General features: G+C 43.8%; 1 protein-coding gene across 4 annotated transcripts in view; it reads left to right on the forward strand.

Moving 5' to 3' along the window:
- SLC44A5 (solute carrier family 44 member 5) overlaps nucleotides 1-26,663 on the forward strand; it is a 219,231-nt gene that overhangs the window by 109,199 nt on the left and 83,369 nt on the right. For all 4 annotated transcript variants that reach the window (XM_066622821.1, XM_066622823.1, XM_066622820.1 and 1 more), the window contains exon 2: nucleotides 6,377-6,425. In XM_066622821.1, the coding sequence (XP_066478918.1) occupies nucleotides 6,377-6,425 (49 nt within the window). The remainder of the gene's footprint in view (nucleotides 1-6,376; nucleotides 6,426-26,663) is intronic.

Genomic DNA, 26,663 nt, shown 5'->3' on the forward strand with positions numbered 1-26,663 from the left:
TTTAAGAAAAACTGTTTCTTCTAAGGCTATTCTTACATTAAACTCCTTAAATATTTTGGGAAGAAAATGTATGCATTTCACAGAACCATAGAGTTGGAGAGAGTCTTGTGGGTCATCTAGTTTAACCCCTGCTTATAGCAGAAAATTCAGAGCAAGAGCATTTCCAACAGGTAGCTGTTTGGTGTCTGCTTGAAAACTCCAGTGAGGGTGGCTTCCTTCTCCAGTAATTTGTTTAATTGTTGAACTGTTAATGTATTTCTCCTAAAGTTCAGCTGAAATCCTGTGACTCACAGCACAACCCTAACCCTGTGCTGATACAGCCAGGCCTCATGGTCTTGCACTGTGTCCAGTGCAGGGTTGGAGTGGCCTGGAAGTCACCTTGGGGTAAGGGGATATTTTTCCCCTTACCCCATGTTGAGCCTTAGGGGCTACTTGGATCTGGTGCACATTCGAAAAGCCCCTATAGGGCTGCACAGTTTGAGAGTGGGGGTTAGGACCCAGCACGTGCTGCCACTGCCTGTCCCATCCCCCCTTCCCAGGCCCAATTCACCTGTCCTTCCCCACCCAGAAATGCCCCCTCCCCAGCTCCACACCACTGTCCTGCCATTCCCCCTCACTCCCCCGGCATACACTTACCTGTGCTAGGTGGTGAAGGGGCTGGATCCGGCGTCAGCAGGCTGGCACATGTTCTTGTGCTGGCTCTTCAGTTGGCACGTTTGCGACACTTGGAGTTGGCACATTTGTGGCATTTTCGGGGAGGCCTGTGCCGGCTCAAATTTACCTTTGGATTATGATGCCTAGCACATTAAATCTAGTCCTGTCATCTGGGGCAACAGAGAAAAAGTTTTTGTCGTCTTTGTCATGAATATGTACAGTTTAGGCCTAGTAGCATTGCAAAGCCCGAACCACAGTAACCCAGTAACACAGAAGGGGCTTGCAAGGGGCTTGCAGTCCTAGCTGCTAGGAATTTACAACTCAATGGAAGGTGATAATGTAGCACCTAGGCAGCCAGAAAGATGCACATCAAGGATGGAATTCAGCTGTAGATCTCCAGGAGGGAGGGAAGAGCTGAGAGGGAGAGCTTCCAGCCCACTTCTGGAGGACAGGGTCTCTTTGGTCTTTGTCTCTTGGTGAGAGAGGTGGTGGGTGCACATCCTGCCCCCGCCAGGACCATGTGGCCATAGGTAACTGGCCTGAAGATCTACAAAAGAAGCTGACCCAGGTGAGGGTTAGAGAATAATAGTTAGCCAGTTAGTTTGTTGTTTTATGCTGATATGTTTCCTAGAAGTTTTTATACCTCTAGCATTTGCTGCCTTTTGTAACTTTTTGTAACCTTATGTATTTAATAAAGTAAAAATCCTTTTACCATGTTGGTTCATTGTCTGTTGGGGACAAAGGTTCAGAATCCTGCCTAGCCGTTCAGCAAGCTACCAAAAATCCTCATTGTGGACTAGTAACTTGAGGACTGAGACTTTAAGTAAAGAAAGTGCTCAGTGCCTACAAGGGATATAGTTAAGCCTAGAGGGTCTCAGTTTCCCTGGACTGAGACACTGGCTCTTACAGGTTGGTGGCAGTACTACCAAACAGGGATCTTTGAGGGCTCTAGGGTTCAGAACCAACAACTCTGAGCACCCAAAACCCTGGGAGTGTGAGACGAAGTATACAACAGTCTTCTACGTATAATCCTTCTGGTATTTGAAGAGTGTTATCACTTCTTCTCTTCTTTGGGCTGAGCATACCCAGTTCCGTCAAGTAGATAGTCCTTTGTACCTTAAGGTACAATTTATTTCACCCTTTCTCATGGGACTTGTTTGCTAGACTCCTGACCATCTTTGTTGCCCTCCTCTGAAGCTGTTCCACTTTGTCTACATCCTTCTTTTATGTTTCTTGTGTTTTTCTTTATGCTTCAAAGGTCTGTTAGTTCTGCATTTCAGCCCTTGGTACAATCATCCTTATTGAATCCTAATGTTTCAAACCTAAGTTATCCTATTTACAATTCCTTTCAGACCTAATGAAATAATTCAAGATGAGCTAGAAGGAGACTAGGAGCTCAATCCTTACCTGTAGATGGGCCAGTGCAAATTCCTTGGGTCAGCCCTGAGGTGTCGCGAAAGAGCCATAAGGCACTTTTGCTCCACGTGCGTGGAGGGAAGTCAGTGTGTCGGCCTCTGGAGGTCAATGTGAGCCCCGCAGCTCCAGTAGAATGGTAAGGCTGTGGAATGATAAGGCAGGCCATTGCGGGGACTTGGGGAAGGCAGGAAGGAGGCATTCCTGGGTGGGTGGGCCATGGCCAAGCGGGGTGGGGTGGGGCCAGGATCCAACCTCAGTCCCGGGTGGCATAGATCTGAGTAGTCCTATTGGGGCTGCTGCCGCTTTATCCGGGGTAAGAGGAATGCATTCCCCTTGTCCCAGGCTGAGCCGCAGGCAGCCCCAGCCTCGCTCCGGATATGAGGCAGGCCAGCTGGCCTCCCAGTCCCAGCGTGGGTTAGGATTGGGCTGTAGAACACTTGTCCTGGATTGTGTCATATATATATATGAAAGATATATATCATCTGGTGCTCTAGCAAAGTTACCTTCAGGTGCAAAGGACTATCTGCCTGAGGCATCTCTTGTCTCCTCATCTCCAGCCAAAGGAACTGTATGTCCAGTGTTTCTTACTGTGGTTTTCTTCTAAGGCTTTGTTTCATGTTTGTCTTTGCCTGCTCACTGTCCTTTCGCTGTTGCTTACGTTGAACCTTCTGGGTCTTCCGGCATTCTCAGTGTCTGCCCCTTGGCCCTTTGTCTTTGACCTAGTTTCACCTTCTACTTTCTACTTCTGTCTACAACTCACAATCTTCCCTTGTCTGATCTGGACCAAAAAGCTACTTTGCTGTGAATTTTATTGGAGCTTCCTTTAAGATGCAAGGCCGAAACATAATTGAGATGTACCAGAAGGGTGATTTACTACTTCTTGTGGCTAAAGACAGTTGATTCCCAATTGACTTTGCTCTCTTTATTGCCTTTGATGCAAAATAGTATAATATATAAAAGCAACTGGTTTTATAAGAAAAAGCAGTCCCATGCTTGGCACCCATGTGATCACTCAACATAAATATTCAATTAGTTGTGCAATTAAAATGTGTAGCTGCATAAGCAAGAGCAATGTTCTGCATTGATTTGCAGGGAATCAAAGGAGAAGTTCTGTTTGTGTTATCTGCTGTAATGAGCAAACTTGCCATACAGGAAGAAAGACCTAATTTTCCAGCTGTCATCATTGCCAAGAAAAAAGCGAGATTGTACATTTGCTGAAGGCTAAAGCCCCTTTAAGTGGAGGGAGCTGCATCAGGAATGAACTTGGCTCATCAGCTTTTTACTCAGATTGTACCGTGTCAATTTTTTGAGAATTCAAGTGAAAGTTATCGTCTCACAAACATTTTATATATATATATGTTTAGTTCTAGACAATGAGCTGATCCACTGAACCCAGTTTAGCTATTCACATATATCAAATAATTTTCTTGCATTAGAGTTTGTGGAATGCCATTTGAATACCATATAATTCCTTGGAAGAACCTAGGATAGGAAGAAGGCAACAGGGGTATGGGCAGAGGAAAGTGATCAGAAAAGAGTTTGTCAAGAGGGATCCCACTAGAAAAAATTCTACTTCATTTCAGTTGAAGCTTTCTGTAGAATGATGGGGGCCCAATCCAAAACAGGGCCTTTGGCAGCGGATCTCATGATCCGCTACCTTAAGTCTTGCTATGGCAGTGCAAAAGGCAAGCCGCTGTTGTGTGCTCTGGAGCCACTGGCTCAAATGGTCAGAGGTTCCGCATGCCCACCAGCTGATCCCAGATGCCTACCACAGCAGTTTTAGGGCCCAGTCCCATCCAACTTTCCAGCACCAGTGCAGCCGCAATGCAGCCTCGAGATAAGGGAACAAATGTTCCCATACCATGTGGAAGCCTCTGTGACCCTCTCCCCACCACAGGATTCTGTGCACACCCCATTGGCACAACTGCACCAGCACTGGAAAATTGGATAGGATTGGACCCATAGAGTCTGCGGTGATGGGTGGGGGGACAATTCATTGGAGGAGTGGGATAGGGAATGGGCCACCCAAGGGGTGGGAGGGGTAGGATCTTATTGGATGCTGTTTCTAAGGGTGTCTCACCTCTCAGGAATGGCTTTTGGGGGAGCTGGGGGGACTGCAGCAGAAGGAGAGGGCAGGGAAAAGTCTTGTGTTAGCATCTTGGGCCTGCAGCGATATGGATGCTATCCACTGTTTTTGTCAATTATTTGGGGTATTTTGATTTCTCTGATGTTCCCAGGCTGTGCCTAATTTTGCTCTCAAAAGTAGGTTGATGTGGTAGATCACAGTCATGTATATATAAGGCCGGCAATAAAGTAAACCCATGATGATTTCTGTTCATCAGAAATAAAGGCTGTGAATTGTTGCTAAGGTAGTTATGAAAGTAAGTTCCTAGTTTTGTACAAAAGTATTGTTTTTCAAACCTCCTTTGAGTCGTAGTCATATTGACAATAACAGTTTTTCAGAATAACATTTTTAATCGTCATTGATAAATGGGCAAATGATGTGGTGTGAAATTATTTTTATAGAGCATAATGTAAGGCTGGGAGTAGTGCATCTTATTTCAATTTAACATTTGCAATTAAGACTTTCAGTGGGTAGTTTGAGAGAAGTGTAACTACCAATTCAAGGCAGCAATGGTTGCCTTGGGTTTTTATTTCACTTGTTCGGTCATGTTGAAAAAATACGTTGGAAATGAGTGATAAACTTAAGGCAAATGAAACAACTGTATCAAATGTTTTCTCCAAGTAAAAATGACTATTTTTCTTGATTTCAGAAAGTTGTACTTTAGCAAAATTTAACAAACTAGGTTTAATTCTTTGTTTGGCAAATATCTGGATATTGTACAGACCATCTGCACACTGTGAATGAGAAGAGGAAAATGTTAGGAGACTCATCTATTTGTTGAACTTTCCTTCCTTAAAGTATCTTTAGTCCTTAATGCATATTCAAAACGAAGTGTAAAATTTATAGCTGCCTACACCAGTGTTTCTCAAATTGTGGGTCGGGACCCATTATTTGGGTTATGAACCAATTTCAGGAAGATCCCCATTCATTTCAATATTTTATTTTTAAAATATTAGACTTGATGCGACCATGGTATGTGACTGCATTTGGGGAAATGTTGCAGATCTGTACTTTTAACAGGCTACTACATATATACTATTAACAATAATAGTAAATGGGACTTAATCCTGGGTAAGTGTGAGTAGGACTATAGCCTAGGATTGTTAAAAATCTTCCTGCTTGATGATGTCACTTCTAGTCATGACATCACTTCTGGTGGATCCTGATAGATTCTCATTCCCAGTGGGTCCCAGTGCTAAAAGTAGTCCAAGTAGACCTGGGTCAGAGGATCAAGGCTGGAGTGGGGGGGTAGGATACTTGTGGTACTGCTGCTGCCAGTACCGCCTCCTTTCCAGCCTCAATCTGCCCTTCTCCCCTTCCTGTTCTCCCCACTCTTCCTCTTCCCAATCCCCTTGTGCCCACCTGCCTCTCACCCCCACCACTGCCTTACCAGCTCCGTTGGGATAGTGGTCTCCAGCAGTATGGCTGCAACATCGCTGCCTCTTGCAGTGGCACTCACAAAATGGCAACATGCTGTTTGTAGCATCAGGAGCCATTCTGCAACGCCCCCTTGTAAAACACCCCTTGTACTGGCCCAGACTTAGGAAGGATTGAGCTGCAAGGCTGAAATCCTATGCACAATTTCCTGGAAGTTTACTACACTAAGTACAATGGGGCTTGTTTTTGAATAGACATGCATTTCCATTGTAAGAGTACACATAATTTTACCAGCTGCAGAGATGATACTGGGACAGATTCACATGGTTTCTGTTCTTGAACTGCATGTTCATATGTATGTTCATATGGACATATTGAGTAATAAATACTGGTTAGGCAGCCACTAACCTAGGAGCTTAAACTAAAGAAGCTAATCCTCACCTATCAATCCCCAATTGTTTATTTTATTGTTATTTTATGTTTAAGAAAGTATAAAGTCTTTTATGGGAAAAGGGAAAGAGTACCTATCTCCACTATCCTGGCAATTAAGCACTTCTAAGTCCCGTTTGGTTTCTCTGGTTTGTAGACAGTGAAACTGAGATGATATTGAGATGATGACTCAAGACATTTAAGCTATTCTATGAACCAGATCATACAATGTATCAGTGATGTTTCACATAAGAATTAATTTTAGACAAACTGGTTGCATTCTATTCTTGAAGAACTGTTTTTGATAACACATACAGATGTTTTTTTGTTTTGTTTTCTATGACATATTTTTATACTATTTTATTTTAAATGCAGGTGAACCAAGGAAATTTGACCCAAAGTTCAGAGGACCTATTCACAACAGGTAAATACTATTATTTAGTATATTAAATGCCTGCAGGTTTTTTTTTTGTTTTTTGTTTTTTACTGCACAAAGGAGAAAGGATACTCTTAAGTGTATTTTTATTTGTTCTCATATGTTGTTTTTTTATGATTGCGGGTGAAATGGAACTTTCTCCCTTAATTTAAGCTACAAAATACAAGTAAGGTTAGGAGCCAAGGCATATGTTGCTTTTGCCATAGGGTGTTGCTAAAAGAAAAGACATTCTGGCATCTCCGTGGAGTGCCCAGCGATAGAGCTCTTACTCTGTGGAATTCTGCCATCATGTAGTGATAATCTCTTCCTGTTTCACATTCTGGCAGCTGCCAGCTACAGCTGCAGTACGCACTGCAAGAGTCTCTAAATTCTACAACCAGAGGACAGAGAACTGTGGTAGTAATTTGATTCACACCAGAACTGAGAACAAAGGTTAATTACTAATAGATACTTATTTAGAATGTACAATGGAACATGGATACGAGTCTGAAAAAGAAAATACTGTACCATAGCAGGAAAGGAGCTAATTGCCATTCCAGTGTGAGGCCAAAGCTGTTAGAAAAAGAACTTAAATGAAAGACTATAAATAATTATCATTATCTATTAATCTGTAAATCATTATTACAGTCAGGGCTTTTTATCCATGGGGGAATCTGTCGTCCCCCTCCCCCAACAGATATGGAAACTTTGGGTATTGGGAAGCACTATGAAAACAACAGTCCTTGTCCCCTCGCACACCCATCACTTTACCTTATTTTTTGTGTAGCTGCACTGGAAGCACAGGTGTTTCTTGTTTAAATATTCTTGCTTCGCTGAAGAATTGAACATGCAGACAACAAACCTACACACTAGAGGGCGACTGACAGGAAACAGAAACTGTCCTGTTGCAGTCTAAGAAAGTCAGGATTTCAGTGTCATTGAAGTTAATGGGAATTAACTTAGTCATATCTAACTTGTCTCATTGATTTAAGCTGTACTTAGTCATGACTAACTTTTCTTAGGATGCAACCCAATGTTTTTATACACGGCACTGTATCTTGTAATGTATGGCTCATTTGTAGTTTCAGTTATTACAGTGGTTTTATATCATGATGTACATACTTTGTCTAGTAATAAAATAAATTGGAATGGCTAGTGTTGAGGACGACTCGCAGGGGGGTTGCAGTGACTGCCCTGCAGCCTGCTCGGGTTCCTGGTACCCCACCCAGCCTCATCTAGAGGGAGAGAGACCTTAGCCTGGGGGAGGCGGTTCACAGCACCCGAGTCCTCCTCCCAGGAGGCAGCTTCCCTGGGCTGGTTCACAGGCTCCTGGCTTCTCATTCAGCCAGCAGCTTCACCTCTGCCACCTGCCACCCATCATCATGAGTCTCTGGCCCTATTATTGGGAGACCTCCTTGCCCAGCTTCTTCCCCTTACACTGAAGGCAGTTTCAAAGAGGGCGTCCCACTCGGCTGACCTCTGGCTACCCCAGTGGCTGCCAGCAGTGCCCTCTCACTTGCTGCCAAGTCCTCCAGCTCCTGCCACACATCTGGCCACCCACAGGTTTCCCCTGGCTGGAATGAGTTTGCCCTGCTGTCAGATCCCTATGCTGTGGGCGGTGCAGGTGTTGGGAGGCAGTTGTGCCATTGAGTGAGCTCCTCGATCTGGCACACACAAGCCACATGCGGGCGGACCGCTCTTCCCTTTGCTTAAGGGGGCGCAGCTGGCAGACAACTCTCTGGAGCTGCCCCAGTGCTGGCTGCCCACTCATGGCTGGTGAGGCAGTGGCGGCACCCAGCTCACTTGTTTCCTGTTCCTCCATGCGCGCCAGGGAGGCTACGAGGAGGGCACTCTTGCCAGCACTTGCCCATGCTCCTCCCAGGATCACTGGCCAGAGGGGTAATTCAGGTGACTGACCTGCTCCGGATCCTGACATAAATTACTTTGTATTTTACCGTAACATGTGAATGTTAACATTTCCGTTCACATAACATGTGAATGCAGTAAGATAACCACGTGAGATATTCCATATTCCTTTGTTCAATAATGAATCACCTCCACAAGACGTAAATAATAATAATAATAATAATAATAATAATAATAATAATAATAATAATAATAATGGTATTTATATACCGCCTTTCTTGGTCTTTATTCAAGGCGGTTTACATAGGCAGGCTATTTAAATCCCCATAGGGATTTTTACAATTGAAAGAAGGTTCTATCTTCCAAGAACCACAACATTCAGATGTTTCTTTCTGATCTGGTTTCACATTCTGGCCTCCACCCTCCCACGCTCAGAGCAGATGGAATAACTCGGCTCAGCTTGTCAGCTGCTTCAAGGTCACTTGGTGCCGGTGGCCTCGAACTGGCGACCTTGTGGATGTTATCTTCAGCCAAATGGAGGCTCTACCCTCTAGACCAGACCTCCTGCCCATAATGGATATACCATATTTCTGAGCTTCCATAGCTTTTGAACCACAATTCCTGAATAATTGTGGTTCAAGGACAATGAAAGTTCAGAAATATAGTATGTCCATTATGTCCTGTGGAGGTGTCTCATTATTGAACAAAGGGATATGTAGCATTCTGCATCACTATGGCTGCTTTCAGAAGTGATTTTTGTTTTTTCACAACAGACAGTTTGACTGCATCTGTGTAATGATGTCCCACTAACCCACCTTATGCATATTCAGAAATTGCAGTTTGGCAGTCCAATCCTACCGAAATCCCTGTGCAGCAGTGTAGTGGTGCCGTGCGACTTCCATTGCATTCTGTAGGAAATTTTTATCTGATGGAGATCTCCTTAGGATACTGGGACACTTGTCCCCTAGCCCTGGGGAAAGTAACAATTAGGGGGTGAATTGGACCCACACCAGTTCTATTGCTGGAACAAGTCCATATTACTCCATGCAAGCAAATTAGACCTGGGAAGGGGCTCAGAATTTAGCATGCACTGCTACCGCCAATCCCGCATGACTCCAGGGCCTGATCTGCTCTCTTCCCCACTCCATCACCGCCCCATTCTACCCACCCCACCCTGTGCAGCCCCTTCCCTGCCTCCCTCCAAACCCCTGTACAGGCTTACCTGTTCTGGCTCCCCAAGCCATGGAGAATGAAAAATAATGATCATGACTCACTTCCGGATTGCGATCACAAAACTGAAAGTGGGTCATGCTAGTTATCTTTAATTCTCTGCAGCTTGGGGAGGCCTGCGGAGAGTTCCGCAGGGCTCCTTGCACCCCCAGGAGGCTGCTGCTCCTTCCGGTAAATGATAGAAAACCCCTTGTGCCCCTGGCAGTGGCGCAATCCTGGGGACTGCATCGCTGCATTCCCCAATCCCTGCCCCTTAAAGGGGCAAAGGCAGAGGTCCTCAGGCTGGGGCATCATGACGGCCCAGTTTGAGAACCTCTGGTCTAAAGAAATGGATGTCCATAAGATCACTCCAGTTAAATAACCAAATTTCTAGGGACAATAATTTGAATCTGACCCACTATTTCTTCCTTTTTTTTCTATGTTAGTACTTTTGTTTTAACATATTCATAACTTTTTGTTGTTGTTGTTCTTCATAAGCCAACTTGAATGCCTTCTTCTGGATGGGAAAAGGCGAAGTACAAATATTTTAAATCAATTATATTAATAGACAGCAAATGGCCATTTTTCATGCTACATAGCTCATTAGTCATGCTAACACTTCCTTTAGCATTAAAAAAACTGTGTTCTTAACATTATCTGTAAATGTGTTTAGTGTCTGGTGAGTGTGACTTTGCACCAATAAGAGCAGAAAAATTAGATACTAAACAATCCATCTGACTTTATTTTAGCTATAATGACATGTAATGTGCCTGAGGAGTTGAAAAGCTTTGAAGCTGAGAAGCCAAATAGGCTAGCTCTGCACTTTATCCTGCAGTCTTGACTTGAGGCAGAATCCCTATTAAATTTAATAGGAGTTGAAGATGCTTGGTGTCTTTCGGAGTCTACCTACTTGGGATCAGTTTATAAGCAGCATAACAGTAATCTGATTCTAGCCCTGTGCTTTACACTGTGACATCCTAATACAAAAGTGTAGTTACCATGATAATAACTGCAGATACTGTAGGCATTTATATTGTGCTGCCGGTATGACCACAGCATATTCCTTACAGCAGCGGTTACATAAGTACTATGTCATCTAAGCTCAGTGCTTTTCATAATGCTCTGGGGGGAATGCGTTATGGGGAACTGGCATTTTTTCCTCCTGCATTGGTACACGATTCCCTCTCTCCACTTCTTATGGTATGTACATAATTCAGAGCTTCCTGTTTTCTTGCTGTTCATCTTTGTAAACAAGGTGCAGTGCATAGTTTTGGACCTGATTATGTGTGTGACAGTAGTGCCACATGATGCACATGGTACATCATGAACATTCCAGATATTGGCCCATATTTTTGGGTCTCTAATTGCCAAGGACCATAAGAACCTACCTTATACCACAAGTTGGTTCATTGGACCATTCAGCTCAGTATTTTTGGTGCTTGCTGGCCTTGGCACTCCAGCATTTCAGAGAGGAATTTTCCCCTACTCTATCTAGGGATGGACTCTGGAAACTTCTGCATGCCCACACATGTTCTACCACTTAACTGCAGCCTCTAACTCTATGTGTTCAGTACTAACATTGATAATTTTTTTGCTTCTGTTATATAGTAGAATGAATGAATGAATGAATGAATGAAGGTGACACCAGGAATTACTGCACCAGGTGGCACCAACCCTAATGACATCACTAGTGGGAAGTTTTGGGAGTTGTTGGTCACTGGCTTAAGTATTTTTAAAGTGAACCCCAGAAGCTGGTGCGGGGTGGGATAATGGAGAGGGGAACATGTGGGGGACTAATATTGGGGGTCATGGTAGAATGTTTCTTATGTTGGAAGAAGGGAGATGAGTTGGGGCAATGGGTGGATTACTTTTGGGAGTTTATTAAGTGAATTGTGAATTCTGGTGGGAATGGGGACTGGGAGTAGGAGGAAGAGTCTAGAATAACTCAGTGAAAGTCTTAACTATGTAAAATTTATAATCATAGCAGAAAAAAATGTTCACATGGGTTTTGGTTGTATGCAAAGTCTTTCAGGTTACACAGAGTTCCTGCAGCTCTTGAATAGGAGGAGGGGGGTGGAAATCAATGTGGGAGAGGTTTGGGTGTTGTAGATCAATAGCTTAGATGACTTTAGAAGTGGATTCTAAACTTTCTTTGTGGACTATAGGTCTCTGTGGTTATTAACCATGATGGCTACATTGAACCCCCAGATGCAGGGGCAGTATGTCATTGAGTACTACGTGCATGGGAGCAACAGCAGGGGAGGGTACTGATTTTCATCCCTTGTTAGTGGGGAAATGTTTACTGTGTTTATTTTATGGCCATTATCATTGTTTCATGTCATGACTATTACTGAAAATAATTTTGTTGTATACAGGGGTGTCAAAAATTTATGGGCTCCTGGTGTTGAATGACCTAATTTCGCCTTTGCCTGGGACTTCATGCATTTACAGTGCAATTCTATGCATGCCTACTCAGAAGTAATCTCCATGTAAGTGTGCATAGAATTGTAACCTTAGTCTGACACTCTAACCCAGTGGTTCTCAAACCCACCAGTTCATGTCAAGGTCCCTGTTCCCTTTAAGGGACAGGAGAAAGTGCAAGGGCAGAGAGGCGATCCCCAGGATCACATTGCTGAGTGGGGTGCTTTAACTTACTTTCACACACTTCGGGCTGCTGCAGGCTCTAGAAGGTGTGGGGAGCCTGCACAGCCCTCTGTATGGCTCCCTGAGGCTTAGAATCTCCAAACAAGTCAAGCTCCCTAAAAGTTTGAGAACCACTGCGCCAGCCTCTAAACCACATTTGTTTCCTTAACTGTTTGACTGATTAGTAAGATTGTAATTCTCTTTGTCAAATGTTGAGAGAGGAAAGAAAATATTTTAAATAAATGAGGAAGCAGGAATTATAATGGACATAATTATAAATTTCATTTGGCAAGTTTAAACTGTTATGTGGTCTGCTATGCAAATTTAACATTATTTGTTAACACTTACATTTAGAGGGTTTAGCTTTGCTGTGTTTCAGTGAAGCCCCCAAAACATATTCAGTCTTTAAGGATGATTGTGCAGTTTGGGCTCTAAAAGCCTTGCTGTGCACTTTTTGTAATTCATCCCCAAAAGCACAGCATGCGCTGCTATTTCAGAGAGCCTGCTTTGGGGTAATATGCTTGCCTGTGATATAGGTGGGTGCTATTCAAAAATAGTGATGGGGCTAGCAGTATGTCTCATCCAGTAGTGTTAAGCAACCCTCTCAGAGACAGGTAGGAAGACATCATCCCAGAAATCCTGTTGCAAAGAAACAAGAATAGCCTGGAAAGGAAACAGCGTTTACTTTACTGTAATCATCTTTTTCTGCTGTGTGCTGCAGCCCAGCCTCTTGTTATTGTGGCTCATTGCCTTTGCTCTTCTTTCTTTTTCTTCCTTCTGTACTATAGTAAGGCAGAAACAAATATTGAAGCCAGCACTGGTTAGCAACAGCCAGTATCATGGCAGGCAAGACATGTGTGTGTGTGTGTGTGTGTGTCTTGGGGTGGGGGTGGGGTGGGGTTGCACATTACATGGTTTCATAATATATTGAAGGCCATTTATGTCAGTTTCTCTCTCAGAGGTAATTTCAACACTCCCTTTCCAATAGAATCCCAATCAATGATGGCTAGGTAGCAAACAGAGTCTGTTCTCACTGCAATGGTGTTTACAACTTCAGTGTTTTTCTCCCATAGAAGTAAGTGACAACAATTCATTCAAATGGGAGAAAGTAACTCAGAGATAACACTGAAGCAGGCACTACTTGCAGCAAGTGGGCGATGGTTAACAGTGGACCTCTGCTCAGCATATGGGTTCTTGGTTGATGCCTGACAGTGCCAACACTAGACCTGACCCACAATCTAAGCCTATGCTTTTTTACTTAGAAGTAACTCCCATTGCCTTCAATGGGGCTTAATCCCAGGGAAGTGTGTACAGGATTGCAGCCTCAGTGCATTAAATTATCAAAGGTGTGGAGACATATCTGATACTACCTTCAGTAGGGTTGGCAGGATGCAAGATAACAAAGTTGTGCCAAATAAGGCTTTCAGAATGGCTTGTCTGCTTTTTTTATTGTAAATGTAATTTTGCTGTTTTCCTGGAAAAAAAGAAGGGTTGAGATCCAACATCAATTACTTCAATTTTATTTTTCTTTCTGCATGAAAATAATAATGATAAAAACTGCAGCAGTGTGATGTTCCAACCAGCATCTTAAGCACACAATGTTCTTTTCCACCCACCACTGTACTTAATGGTAGTTCCTTATTATTATACTGTAGTTGACATTTTGGCAACAGATAGAAGAATTTGATTGTGTAAGTTTATTGAGAGATTCAACTTCATAGGGAAAGCTTCATTAATTAGAAGACCTGTATTAAAAAGCTCTTCCTGTTATAATGCCCTTAGCTGCACAGGAAAAAAAATGTACGGTCATCCTCCCCATGTCCTCAGTGATACGTTCCTGCTGCTACCACAGATAGTAGTGAACCAAATGTACTTACTGTGTTGTAGCAAGACATTCTGGGGTGTGATCAGAAGCCATGAGCAAGTTACTTGCTATTTTGGGGTGCTACTTGGCGCAGTCAGAGGGGAGGCTTCAAATTAAGGTTTCAGAGTATTGTAATGCATTCAATAAGCCAACAAAGATACGCCGGTGGAGGGTGTCGCAAATGTGCCGTAAAGCGCATCGTGACACCTGAAGAGTAAGCCACACCAGCGTGGAGGCCTGCACCACTGTGCTGCCCTGCCAATGCTGCATCTAAGCCTTCTACCATACAGCACAGGTAAGGTCACTCCAGGCAGCGGAGGGATGGTGGGAGGTGGTTCAGTGATGAAGAGTGGGCATTTTCGGCAGGGGAGGACAGAATGGAGGCAGATCAGGCCTGGGAGGGGCCAGAATTGACTGAGACCTCCTCCACTGTATCATTGCCTCCTTTCTGGGTCTGGCAGCCTTACACAAGGCTACTCAGGCTTCCACCAGCAAATTAGCTGATAGATATCCAAGTAGCCCCACAGGGCCCACTGGGGCCTTACTTGGAGTAAGGGGAAAGATACACTCTTATCTAGGGAAGACCTCCAACCAGCTCCTGGCAAGTACTGGATATAGTGGAGGCCATCCTGTCCCACTGCACCAGCGCTTGTTAGTATTGGGCTGTCATTTGTAGTGTGACTGTGGACAAGCATTCAAGGAGCTCTTTTGCCAGAGACACACATAAGAATCAGGACTATTTAAAAAAAAAAAAGAAAAAAAGATCAGGTTGAAAATTAGTGCCTGGCCACACATCTTAGGGTTTGTGAATCAACCCTAGGTTTTTGCTGGAGAAGAAAACTTTAACTTTTGTTTTGAATTTTCAAAACACTACTGCGTTGTCTGGTATTTTCAGAGGCTATTATATTTGCTTCTTAATATGGCAATGGTGAGTAAATGCTTAAACGCTTAGATAAATGTTTCTGTAAAGTAAATGTTTGATCTAGATATTTTGTAGTAGCCAGGGAGATGTGGGTTTAGGTATTATCTGGCTCTTATTTCAAATGATGATGCTCCTGAATTTTGGAAAATCAGATGTGTGGTACAGAAACAGACATATGAAATGTGTCATTCCCTAAGCACTCTGAGTATGTGTCAGACTTCAGTCATAGCTAGCTGTCAAAAGGGAATCAGGAGTTGTGACAATGGGTCAGAGCAGAATACACAACAATCAGAAAGACTGTTGTTACCCAGGCTGAGAATCAGAATGTCATTGCTGTAGAAGGCATTCGTTCTTGTTCTAATAGCTCATTGCACGGAGTCACTGCATATTCAGGGTTGTATTAACCCATGGTCGAGCCCCTAGGCTTTCAGGTATTTTGGGCCTCCTGCAGCACTTCAGTCTTTCACCCCACTACAGCTGACAGCCTGACCCTGGGTGCAGGTAACAGTGCCACAGGAAAAAAAAAGGTGAGCCCCTAGTCCCTGCAGGCCCATAGGCTTCAGCCTAATCAGCCCTATGAATGATATGGCCCTGTGCTTATAGAGCTGAAAGTCCCTGGTTCTAGGCGTAGTGGTGCCTGGTAATATGGAACAACCCCCTAATGTTTCATATGTACTTATTGTCAATGGCATTTGCCAAACAAAGAGCAATGACTGTCTTGTAAGGAATATCCCAGCAGCTGAATGACACAGAAGCTGCTGATAAGTTAGAAATTGTGCAAATTACAGAAAAATGAGCAAAAAATAGGAGGAAAGCAGGGGAAAACGCAGGGGATTCATCACAATTTAGCTGACCCTGTATGAAGTATTTAAATTGTATATGTTAACTTCAGTATGTCAGTAGAAACCTATTCTGATTGGAGCTTGGAAAAGGAAAGAAAAGCTATTGTGGTACAATTATTGAGATGCAATTAGAGGTATTTTAGTGTGTTTATGTCCAATATTTGATTGATGGGATGCTGCTCTCTCATTGAGTATGTGGGGTGTTGTGCTACCAATTGATTCACGCATTTAATGTTGATCTGTTTATAAATTCTAGCTTCAGATTACCGTATGTTGCAGAAGATAAAAAATAAGTTATTGCATGTACCCACACAAATATTTATCTATCTGGTTTAAGAATGAAATAACAAAATGCAAATTAACCAAAGAAAAGTAGGTATTTTCCATCCAGATCTGAAATAGTAATTTTGTGTTGATTTTTGCCTTTTAGTGGTTTTTGTTTAATATCGCAATTTCTGGGCATCACTGTGCCAGTGATTCCCCAATCCCAAATTTTTCACTTAGAACATGTTGTGATGTGATACACATGTCTGTGCCTTGAAAGCTGATAAAAGAGCGTGTAAATTTGAGCTATCAAGTAATTAAATGCTGTTAACTGATTAGCTGTCTTGCGTTTAAGCAGTTAACTAGGCAAATTAATACAAGTGTTATGAAAACAACTGTTCTGACTAAATGAAATTGATAAATTACTGGAAGGTCATATTCAATGCATTTCCTAGATCAGGTTTCCTGGATTGCTTTTTAAGAGAGAAATAAACTGCAAGCTTATTATAGTATATAGCAGGGGTGCCCAAACCCCGGCCCTGGGGCCTCTCAATGCAGCCCTCAGGGAGCCCCCCCCCATCTCCAATGAGCCCCTGGCCCTCCAGAGATTTGTTGGAGCCCACACTGGCCCGACGCAATTGCTCTCAGCGTGAGAGTGACTTTTGACCTTTCATGTGAGCTGTGGGATGAGAGCTCCCTCCACTGCTTGTTGTTTCACATCTCTGCTGCAGTAGTGGCAGCAAAGGAAAGGCCACCCTTGCTTTGTTCGAGGCCTTTTATAGGCCTTGAGCTATTGCAAAACCTTCATTCATTCATATAAGTTCATCTTTAATATATTCATTTATGTAAACTTATGTAAATGTATTCAAATTTTAAATGTAAATTAATTCTTTTCCCCCCCGGCCCCCAACACAGTGTCAGAGAGACGATGTGGCCCTCCTGCCAAAAACTTTGGACACCCCTGGTATATAGTATAGTACTATAGTATAGTTTATAGTAATTAGTCTTGTGAATCCTCAGTTGTGAGAGTATTAGACTGCAAAATACAGTGAAATCAATTTTCACACTATGGCTCAAACATTTTTATATCCCATTGATCTCATTGGAAGAATTAAGCGCATTTAGAAATCTCTCATTGAAATAAGAAATCTTATCCAATGATAAGATTAACTTAACTTGACTGGAGCGTGCTGTATATGTTTCTCAGTGCATATGACTTCCAATAATGTATACATAATATCAAATTTTGTAAACTTTTTAAATTTTAGGGCCAGGGAATCCTATGCTTCCACCACACTAGTGTCCTGGTTCGACCTGTGTAACTTAAGCAAACTCCTGTTTTCTCCCAGCATAAAAGGGGGGAATTAAGAAACACAGAAGAGGAAAAATATTTAAAAACCAGAGCCGCCCTGCCAGCTGCTCTTCCATCATACATGGCAACACTGCCAGTATGCACCAGTCATGGGGTATGAGACTCCTGTGTGGGCTATCATGGAAGGAGTTAATCCACACATGGTAATGAGAAGATAGCACTATACCTCACTCATTTTAATGCGACTGTACTTGTTCAAGCAGCAGGAGGTCAGAAACAGTGAGCTATCAAGGACTCCAGCAAACAGTTGTTTGAATTTCCTTATGTCATTCACACGCACACACAGCTAACAGCCATCTTTTTGACTGCCCAACACAGAGGGAAGGAAGATAACTCCCTTAAGAGATGGAGGAATATGTAATAAACTCAGAATCAGAGCAAAGGTTCCATTCTCCCTTGGAAAGCAAAGGGACGCAGCTCAGTGGAAGAGGTCCCAATTTAAATCCCCAGCATCTCCAGGCAAGGTAAACTCCTTTCTGAAACCCTGGAGATGCACACCCAGTGAGTGTTGACATGCAGTGCTGGACTAGATGGACCAATGCTCTGACTTCATATTAGACAGCTTGCTGTGATTAGCATTAGGCAATCTCTTGTGCCAGGAAAGACTAAGCAACAAGAGAAGCCACAGCTGCACTTTTAAAGGCATTCTCTTCATTGGCTCATTGCAAAAGGAGGAAGGGTTACTCATTCTAACTTCTGATAGCAAAGAAGTCCTTGTGCCTCCTTCCATTCAGAGTATCATTGTGAGTTCAGATATGGTGAGATTGAACTGAACAGGAGGCACCCCATCTGCCAGCCTCTAGCAGCCAAGAAACAGCTGAGACAAAGTGGAAGCATTTTGCTGTACAACATAGGAGTTTGAGTGCATTCGGAAAGAAAAACAGATGGTTGGCATTACCATCCTCCTTAATCCAGCAGAACACCTTTGACAGTTGTATGACAAGTAGCGGAGAAGCAGAAGTGGTATTCTCTGTGGACTCCATCTCCATGGTGCTGGGTGTACCTCACCTGTTACATTCGTAATCCCATAGAGCAGCAGCTTGAGGCTCACCGGTATCTAATGCTGGTCAAGCTTGAGGTAGCCTTGTGATTTACCTGGCACTGGGCAAATGGAAGGCCCTGTCCCCTGCACTCATTGGAGTGTTGTGTCACACATTTTGGCCCTTATGTAGGCCGCTTTTGGAAGAATCAAGTTTTTGAAATAAATCTTTTAAATTTACCGTATTTTTCGCTCCATAAGACGCACCTAGTTTTTAGAGGAGGTAAACAGGAGAAAAAATATTCTGAACCAAATAGTGTAATAAAATATTTAATAAACTATAACAGAACAACATTTGAACCATGTAAAGTGAACAGCTGTAAACAGTGGCATTAAGAACCATTATCACTGTCATTAACAAATGGAGAGACTTAAAGGTTTGAGTACTCTAGTTTTCTGGAAACCCCAAGAAAACATCTCTAGAGTCAGAATTTATGAAGCTCAGAAAAGCAGGTGCACACAAATAGGGGATCACATTATCTTTCTGCTACAATTATGTTCTGCCAAATCCCAATCCACTGGGCCTTGTGCCCGCTTAAGGCTGATCAGTCCCCCTTGTGCAACTCACCAGTGCAGCAAGCAAAAGTGAGTCCAGTTCCAGTCCACAGATGCCAAGTAAATCAGTCCCATCAATCAGAGTTGCCAAATCAGAGTCCAGAACCAATAAGCCAAATTACAGTCCAAGGTCAGTCAAAACCATCAGGGTATCCAAGTCCAGTCACAATCCACAGTCAGATTCCAAATTCAATAAACCCAGTCAGTCTCCTCTCCTACCTCCAACCTGCACTCCTTCAAAACCCACAAACCCTTTCTGCCTCAGGTACTCCTTATATCCCTGAGGGCCCTATTGCCTTCCAGTGGCTGCAGCTGTGCAGCACTCTCTGCTGGATGCCCAGGCCTTACCCTTAAAGGGGCCACTGCTGACACCACATCTACCTCCTCGCCAGTTCTTCCGTGATTCCAATACAAATGAACAAGTGGAAAGTCCAACCACAACTTGAATTCTCAAGACACAACAAACCTCTGGATTTATGGTGAGAACTAAGCCTTACCTGGGGCTTGTGCAATAAGCAAACACTGGCATTCTGACCAAGGAGACAGTTTTTTCTTTGTGATGGGGGGGCTTACATTCAGATGCTGGATGAGGTAAGTGAAAGCGCCCCTCCCCTGCTGTGTGAGTGTGTGGGGGGGGCAGAGCATCTGTGTGTGTAAGAGAAGGGGGCAGCCTGTGTGTGTGAGAGAGGGGGAGAAAGTGTTTGTGTTGCAGAGAAGTTGTGATGCTCCAGGATTGTGGGGCAGGAAAGAGTCTGTGATGCTCTAGGCTTGGGGGGGGAGCAAGAGTCCGTGATGCTCCAGGCTTGGGGTGGGGGGGGAAGAGAGGCTGTGATGCTCCAGGCTTGGGGGGGAGAGAGAGGCTTTCCTGGGAGTAAGCCCCCCTGACTCTAATGGGACTTACTTCAGAGTAGGTATGCACAGGATTGGACAGTGAGACTGCCACCCCACCCACGCTTTCCTGGGAGTGAGCCCCACTGACTCTGTGACTTACTTCTGAGTAGACAAGCGGGCTTGGGCAGACTGCCACCCCACCCACACTTTCCTGGGAGTGAGCCCCACTAACTCTGAGACTTACCTCTGAGTAGCCTCTGACTGCCCGGGGAAGCAGAGCAGAGCGAGCGGGCAGGGGGTGGGGCCAGGGCTGAGACGGAGTTTTTATTTATTTATTTATTTATTGCAGCATTTGCTCCATAAGACGCACACACTTCCCCCCCACTTTTTTGGGGGGGAGGGGGAAGTGCGTCTTATGGAGCGAAAAATACGCTAAGTTTATTATGGAGTCCAGATCTTGAAATCCTTGGTGACACTGGCATTCAAAAAGGTAAGGATAGGGATTGGGGAGGAGGAATCCTTAATATAGACATGTTGTAAAGGCAAAGTATATTCAGGTTGTGCCTCATTATCCACTGGGGTTCCATTCTAGAACCTTCAGTGCATAAAAAAATCAGTGGATACCAAATCAATGGAAAAATATCTTTAAAAACCCACTTCCAGGTTTCTTGCCCCTTCACCGTTGACCCAGAATGCATTGACATAGATGCTATATTGCATTCGGCTACTAGATGGGTGAAGAACGGAATCTGATGGAATTAAATTATAATTATTTAACAGCATAAATGTGAGAAATGGGATTTTGGTACTTTTTTCCTTGTTACAAAGCATTTAGAGGTGGACCTTGGTATCAGTGGTGAGTCAAACCAGTAGATACCAAATCAGTGGATACTGAGGTCCCACTGTTGGCATCCTTCAGTCTCAGAAGACTATGGTGTCACGCTCTGAATGGTGGTTCTGGAACAGAGTGTCCTCTCCAGTGCGCGAAGCCTGGGTAAAGTAGGTATGGAGGATAGGCTGTTACCCATGCAGCAAATCCCCCCTCTCCACGTCGCTGAAATGGTCCAATGGAAAGACAGAGGCCAATACGGTTGGTTCCAGCGGTGTCGCAGGAGTTGTCAGAACGTGACTGTGTTCAGCCATGAACTGCCTCAGGGACTCCGGCTCCTGATTTTGCCTCGAGGTTGACTCCTGAAGCCTTTTCCATAACTGGATGTAGCCAGTGGAGTGGAGGTTTGGGATCAGAGTTTTCCTTCTCTCAGATGAGCTGCCTTCCCAGGCTGACGAGTCCCATCTACCCGGTGGCTGTTTAGTCGCCTCTTACGACAAGTACAGCCAAACTGAGGTCCCACCTGTATAGTATTGCAATGCAAGTTTTGTTAAACTCAGGGGTGGCATCAGGGGTTGGCCAGGTGGGCTTGCCAAGGACCCATGCCCATTAAAAGGCCCACCTGGTCAGACAGACCCCTAAATCCTCAGGAGCAATGGCTGAGCTAGCAACAATGTACCATCAGGAGGTGGGCCAAGAGTGCCATGCACTGATTAAACTAACTCTCCAATTTTTGTATTTTAAAGCATGATTAGATTGCTTCTAGTATAGTTATGATTCATACCTCTTTCATGTAATCTTCCCTTGGACTGCTGACATAGTATTCTTCCATTGTACCACCATGAGATAAATAAGACTGGAACTGTTTTTCTCATTTTGAGAGGGCATGTCTTTGAGAAACAGTGTCAAATACCATGGGTTTATTAATGGTGCTCTACTTTTCCCCCATGAAGGCCTAAAGGAATTGCAGAATGGGCAGTCCAATTCAATCCTACCTAACTCCCCCATGCCTATGCAGCCGTGCCAAAGGGGTATGCAGTGCATCCTGTGGAGGGAGTTTGGGATCCTGAAGGCCTCTCAAGTTGAAAGAACATTTATTCCCTTACCTTGATGAAAGCATCCGCTGCCCCAATGGGTCTGCTTGGACCTGCGCCAGCTACATTGCTGGTGCAAGTCCAAGTGGACCCAGGTCAGTGAATCAAGGCCAGAGATAGGATATTGGTGATGCCACAACCACCAATATCATCCCCTCCCTGCCTGCCTCCCCCTTACATTTCTCCCACCCTCACCTGTTGGCCCCCCACCCTGACTTGCTGTAGCTGGGGCTTGTTGGCAGGACAGTGGTGCATGGTCCAGGCCACTGGCTGCTTATGGCAGTGGCCAGGCCACGCTGTATGGCATGTCACGTTTTGTGACAGCCATAATCCATACTGCACCACTGGAATGTAACTTTTGGTAGCACAGTGGGCAGTTAGGATTGCCTCTTGAGAGTATATGAAAACATACTATAATTGGTAACAAGAAGGTTCCGTGACATAAACAATCACAGAAGGAAATATACTGTTTGGGTTGATTGATTTCACTGTATTATATTGCACTAGTAACAAAAATGCCTGTTTTTCATTAACCAGTTTCTGCCAAGCCCACAGATGTATACATTTGATCCCTGTTGCGTATATGCAAATGTTGGGCAGAAATGAGGGTGACCGGATCCAGTGGAGTACAGAGTGCCTGTGCCTTTAACCCCTGTATAGAAGAGGAAATTATGGCAGGTGCAGCTTTTTAAATCCTTTCACTTCCCTCTTCTATTCAATGGGTAAAGACATAGGCACTCTGTCCTCCATTGTATCTAGTCACCCTGGGCAGAAGTGGCTTAACTCATCCCCCCCCCCCAAAAAAAAAAAGTTTTAACTCTTTCAATTGAGAAAGCTGATTTTTACCAGTGGTTGTTGCAAGGCCTCAGCCCTACTTAATTATACCACTTGATGTGTTGGACAATAGGGAGTACTCTACTTAGTTCCAAGGATTGAAGGACAATCGGCTTTCTCCCCACTCTTATATTGAAGCTTTGGGCTGCTTTGTAAAATAAGCTCAGCTTTATTGAATAGTCTTTGTGTTTTCAGCAGATAACAGAAGTGGGAAAGGATGGCACAGGGAAGGCAAATGAAGCTAACTGTTCCTAAGAAGTTCAGATAATCCTTGGTATGCCTGTATACGAATAAGCCATCTTAAAAAAAAATACCATTTTCAGATGTTTTAATAGGTTACTAAGAATAAAATTTGAGAAAGACGAGCTTACAGTATTGTCAAGGTGAAAAAGCAAACCTCTCTCAGTATCCAGTTTTACCTTCATGCCTGTCTCTCTTTGGGTTGCTGATGGTGCTTTTGATTATTGTAATCCCTGGACAAATGCTCCTTTTCATGCTGTTATCCCCATGGTACACAGGACTCCATAAATCCGGTCACCAGCTCTATCCTCCCTTCCTTTCTGAGCGCCTTCATTCTCATGGCCAGCACAAAAATTTCCTACTGTGGACTCAGTTAAGAGTAGAAAGGGGCTTTCTCTCACATGGTTTGGGTCTTTGAGAATGTACAAACTACGTAGTAGGAAGAGTTATAAGAGTCTCTCACTATAATCTTCTCCAAACCAGGAGAAATGATAAGAACCTGCTTTTTGCTAGACTACTCTGTGAAAATTAGAGAATGCAGGGGAAGGGGCTGGTGGTCATTACAAGTAATGGCTACCTAGGATACCAAGCCAATGTGTGGACTGCAGAGAACATAAATGTAATGCTGAAGGACAATATGACTGAAAATCCCTTCCTCACAGACCTTTGTTAGTCCAAGGCCCAGTGATAGTGAAACCTCTGTGGTTTGGAGCATAATGATTCAATCCTATGAGATGTTGAAGTAGTGATCCCTGAATTTTTGACAGTGCGGTCTCAGCTGAACATGACAGCAGTCCCATTCTTCTTGAGCATACCTGTGCCATACAGGAGGATTATGGGGGTTGAGGATGTGAGTGTGAATACCTTTTGAAATGTGTTATAGAACAATGGAGTTGAAAGGGACCAAGCTGTCCAGTTTGAGATTCTGAGCAATCCAGAATCTGGGCAAAACCCATAGATCTGTTTTGTACCTAAGCCTGGAGCATCCACAAATTATTTGTATAGAGGCAGTGCTCAAACCTGGCAGTGTGTATGTGAGAGAGAGAAAGAGAGAAGAGACAGTGTGTGTTCAGGACCTATCCTGGTGGAATGTAATTCAACCAGTGTGGAATGAAGTGCGGTATATCTCCATGGTCTCCCTCAATATACTTTGGGTGCCAATTTGCTGTAGCTATAGTGCTGCTGCAACTGGAGGTAGTAGCAGCACTTACCTTTGGAAGTGTTCTGGAAGTTTGAGGGTGATGTAACGATGTTGCCACCAGTTGTTTCTGGAGTGCCGTGCTTTGGAGCCAACCGGAGTGCAGTGTGGGCAGGAGGGTCCTTCCAGCATGAAACACAGCTCGGCACTCTGCTCGGCTACAGTCCAGTAAGGTTAGGAGACTCGGTGGTAACGCCCCCTTGCAGTGCTGCACCTGGTGGGCCTGCACCAGTCATCCTGCCCTACACTGGCTGCAATTACACCAACTGTCAATCCTGGATAGGATTGGGCTTTGTATCGCTAGCATATTTTTGCCTTTTTCTGACCTATCCCTATTGCTCTTCTGTTTCTTTCATCTACGCAGTATTCATCCATTATCATGGTTACTTCAGAGAAATGTGTGAACAAATGGGAACTCTTATTTCATGAAAGGTGATGTGGTCTTTGCAATTCTAGAAAATGAGGACGAATTGTTATTGAAATGCTGAAAATCTGCAGCAATGCATAGTTCAATCTGAAACCAAAACAAGGCATGTGCTAATTAGTCAGTGTGAAAAAGAGGGCTGTGTTCACTTTGATTACTCTGTTATTGATCATTTGAAGCTAAATGATCTTTGTACATTCAGTAAATAAAGATTTGAAGATAAGTGATTTTACATAAATGATGTAAACTGAGACCAGACTGGCCCTAGGGCGGTTGCACCAATTCATCCAAGCTGGACCCCCGCATATGAAGGGTCCCACTCTGGGATGGCAAGCAGATCACCTGCTGCCACAGCCAGCACTGAGTTCATCAGGAGGCTGGTGTGGCAAGCGGAGCATCTCTGCTTGTTGGCCCTTCCGCCCACTCCTGTGTCTATTTGACCTGAAATGGAAGTAGACCACCACAACCAACTTCCGGGTGGTGCCATGCTTTGTGGCAGACACCTTCAGCCCTGGGAGTGCCTGCTGCTTGTCTGGGTGCATAGAGGGGCCTTGTGGAGTGTGGGGGCCCTGCAACAAATGGTGTCATGTTGGGCCCCGCAGCTTCTAAGGCCAGCTCTGCTGTTGGAAAGTTCTATCTGAGGTATTAGGAATGAGCATCAATATGTAATAGAAAATACTGGGGTTATTCCTTAGGCAGCAAAATGCAATTATTGTTGTAGTAGAAACCATGGGTTTTCCCCCCTAAAATCACATAGAGCACAATTGTCAGAAGCTTCTTCTACACTTGACCATACTTGCACTTGTGCAGGAACCTTGTTCTCTCATGGAAGGACCCCTTAGAAGGGATCAACATTTTGTTTGCTTTCAGAGGAAGCTTTGAGCCATGGAGAGTGTGCTCTCATAAGGACCCCTTTTGCTCAAGGAAGACTTATTTGCACACGTGCTATGCTCCTTCTACTTGCAGAAGAAGCTTCCAACAACAGATTGTACTCTGTGAGCTTAAGACCCACATCTGGAAAGCAGCATTATTACTATAGTCATAGCTTGACCTTTAGAACTGGTTCCTCCAAGTTGACTCAAATGCTTATCTCAAAAGAAAGCATTAAATGGTGTTTAAGAGCCCAGTCGGAACAGGGAGGAGATGGGGCAGGATGATGTGGGTGGATTGGGTCCAGGAGGAGGTGGGTTTGGTGGCAGTAGTGCAGGTGGATCAACTCAGACTTGCTCCAGCGATATAGCTCGCACAGGTCAGAGTTGACTCATAGCAAATGCAGGGAAAACAGGTGAAATGTCCTCTTACTTCAAGATCTCCAGCAGCTGACAATGCCCTGCGGAATGCAGCATAGCCTACATTGCAAGGATTCAGGCTGCAACCCTATAAACTTTTACGTGGAGTAAGTCCCATTGAACATCTTGTGGTTCAGTCATTCCCAATTGTTCGTGACCCCCTGTCTACCACTAACTTCGGGAGTTTGTCCAAATGCATGTTCATTGCCTCTGTGACACTATCTAACCATCTCATCCTCTGCCGTCCCCTTCTCCTTTTACCCACTGAACATAGTGGGGCTTAATTCTGAGTAAACATGTATAAGATTGCACTGTTAGTTAGGTTTTGGCTGCCCATGATATATTCAGAAATAGAGTGTGAATATTATTCTTTTTCTGCTTTGCGGATCCTAAACTCTGCTGTGTCACCAAACAAATGGTTAGGGTTGCAACTGCCTGCAGTTGTGCTAACACAGTACTAGAGAACATGGCATTTCACTGGTGTGCTGACACTGCAAGCATCAATCTTTAACAAGAAGATATCAGTATTTCCCTTCTCTCTCTTTTTACAGTTCTCACTGATCTGTTTCCTTGTTTCACTCACTTCTTTTTGTTTCATATATTTTTAATAGAAGATGAAAATGTATTACCGAAATACCAGACATTATTAATAGTATGCAGATTGTAATTATGTCTGGAATCTGTTCTGTTTTAATAAAGATATGACTCTGATAAAAATCAGTTCTGTCTCCGGGATCTTTATGGCCTTGCTGTACAGTAAAATACATTGGTCTCTGTTTCTTTCCTTTGCAGTGAACTAGAAAATAAGCATAAGCTGTGTGCATTACTTGCATTATAATGCAGTTGCCTGACAAGCTTGTTGATAGATTTATCCTTTAAATCTAGGCAGAAAAGTGTTTTTTTAAGTAACCAAAATGCATTTAACATATGCT

The sequence above is a fragment of the Tiliqua scincoides genome, chromosome 4, assembly GCF_035046505.1.
Source record: "Tiliqua scincoides isolate rTilSci1 chromosome 4, rTilSci1.hap2, whole genome shotgun sequence".
Lineage (NCBI taxonomy): Eukaryota > Metazoa > Chordata > Lepidosauria > Squamata > Scincidae > Tiliqua > Tiliqua scincoides.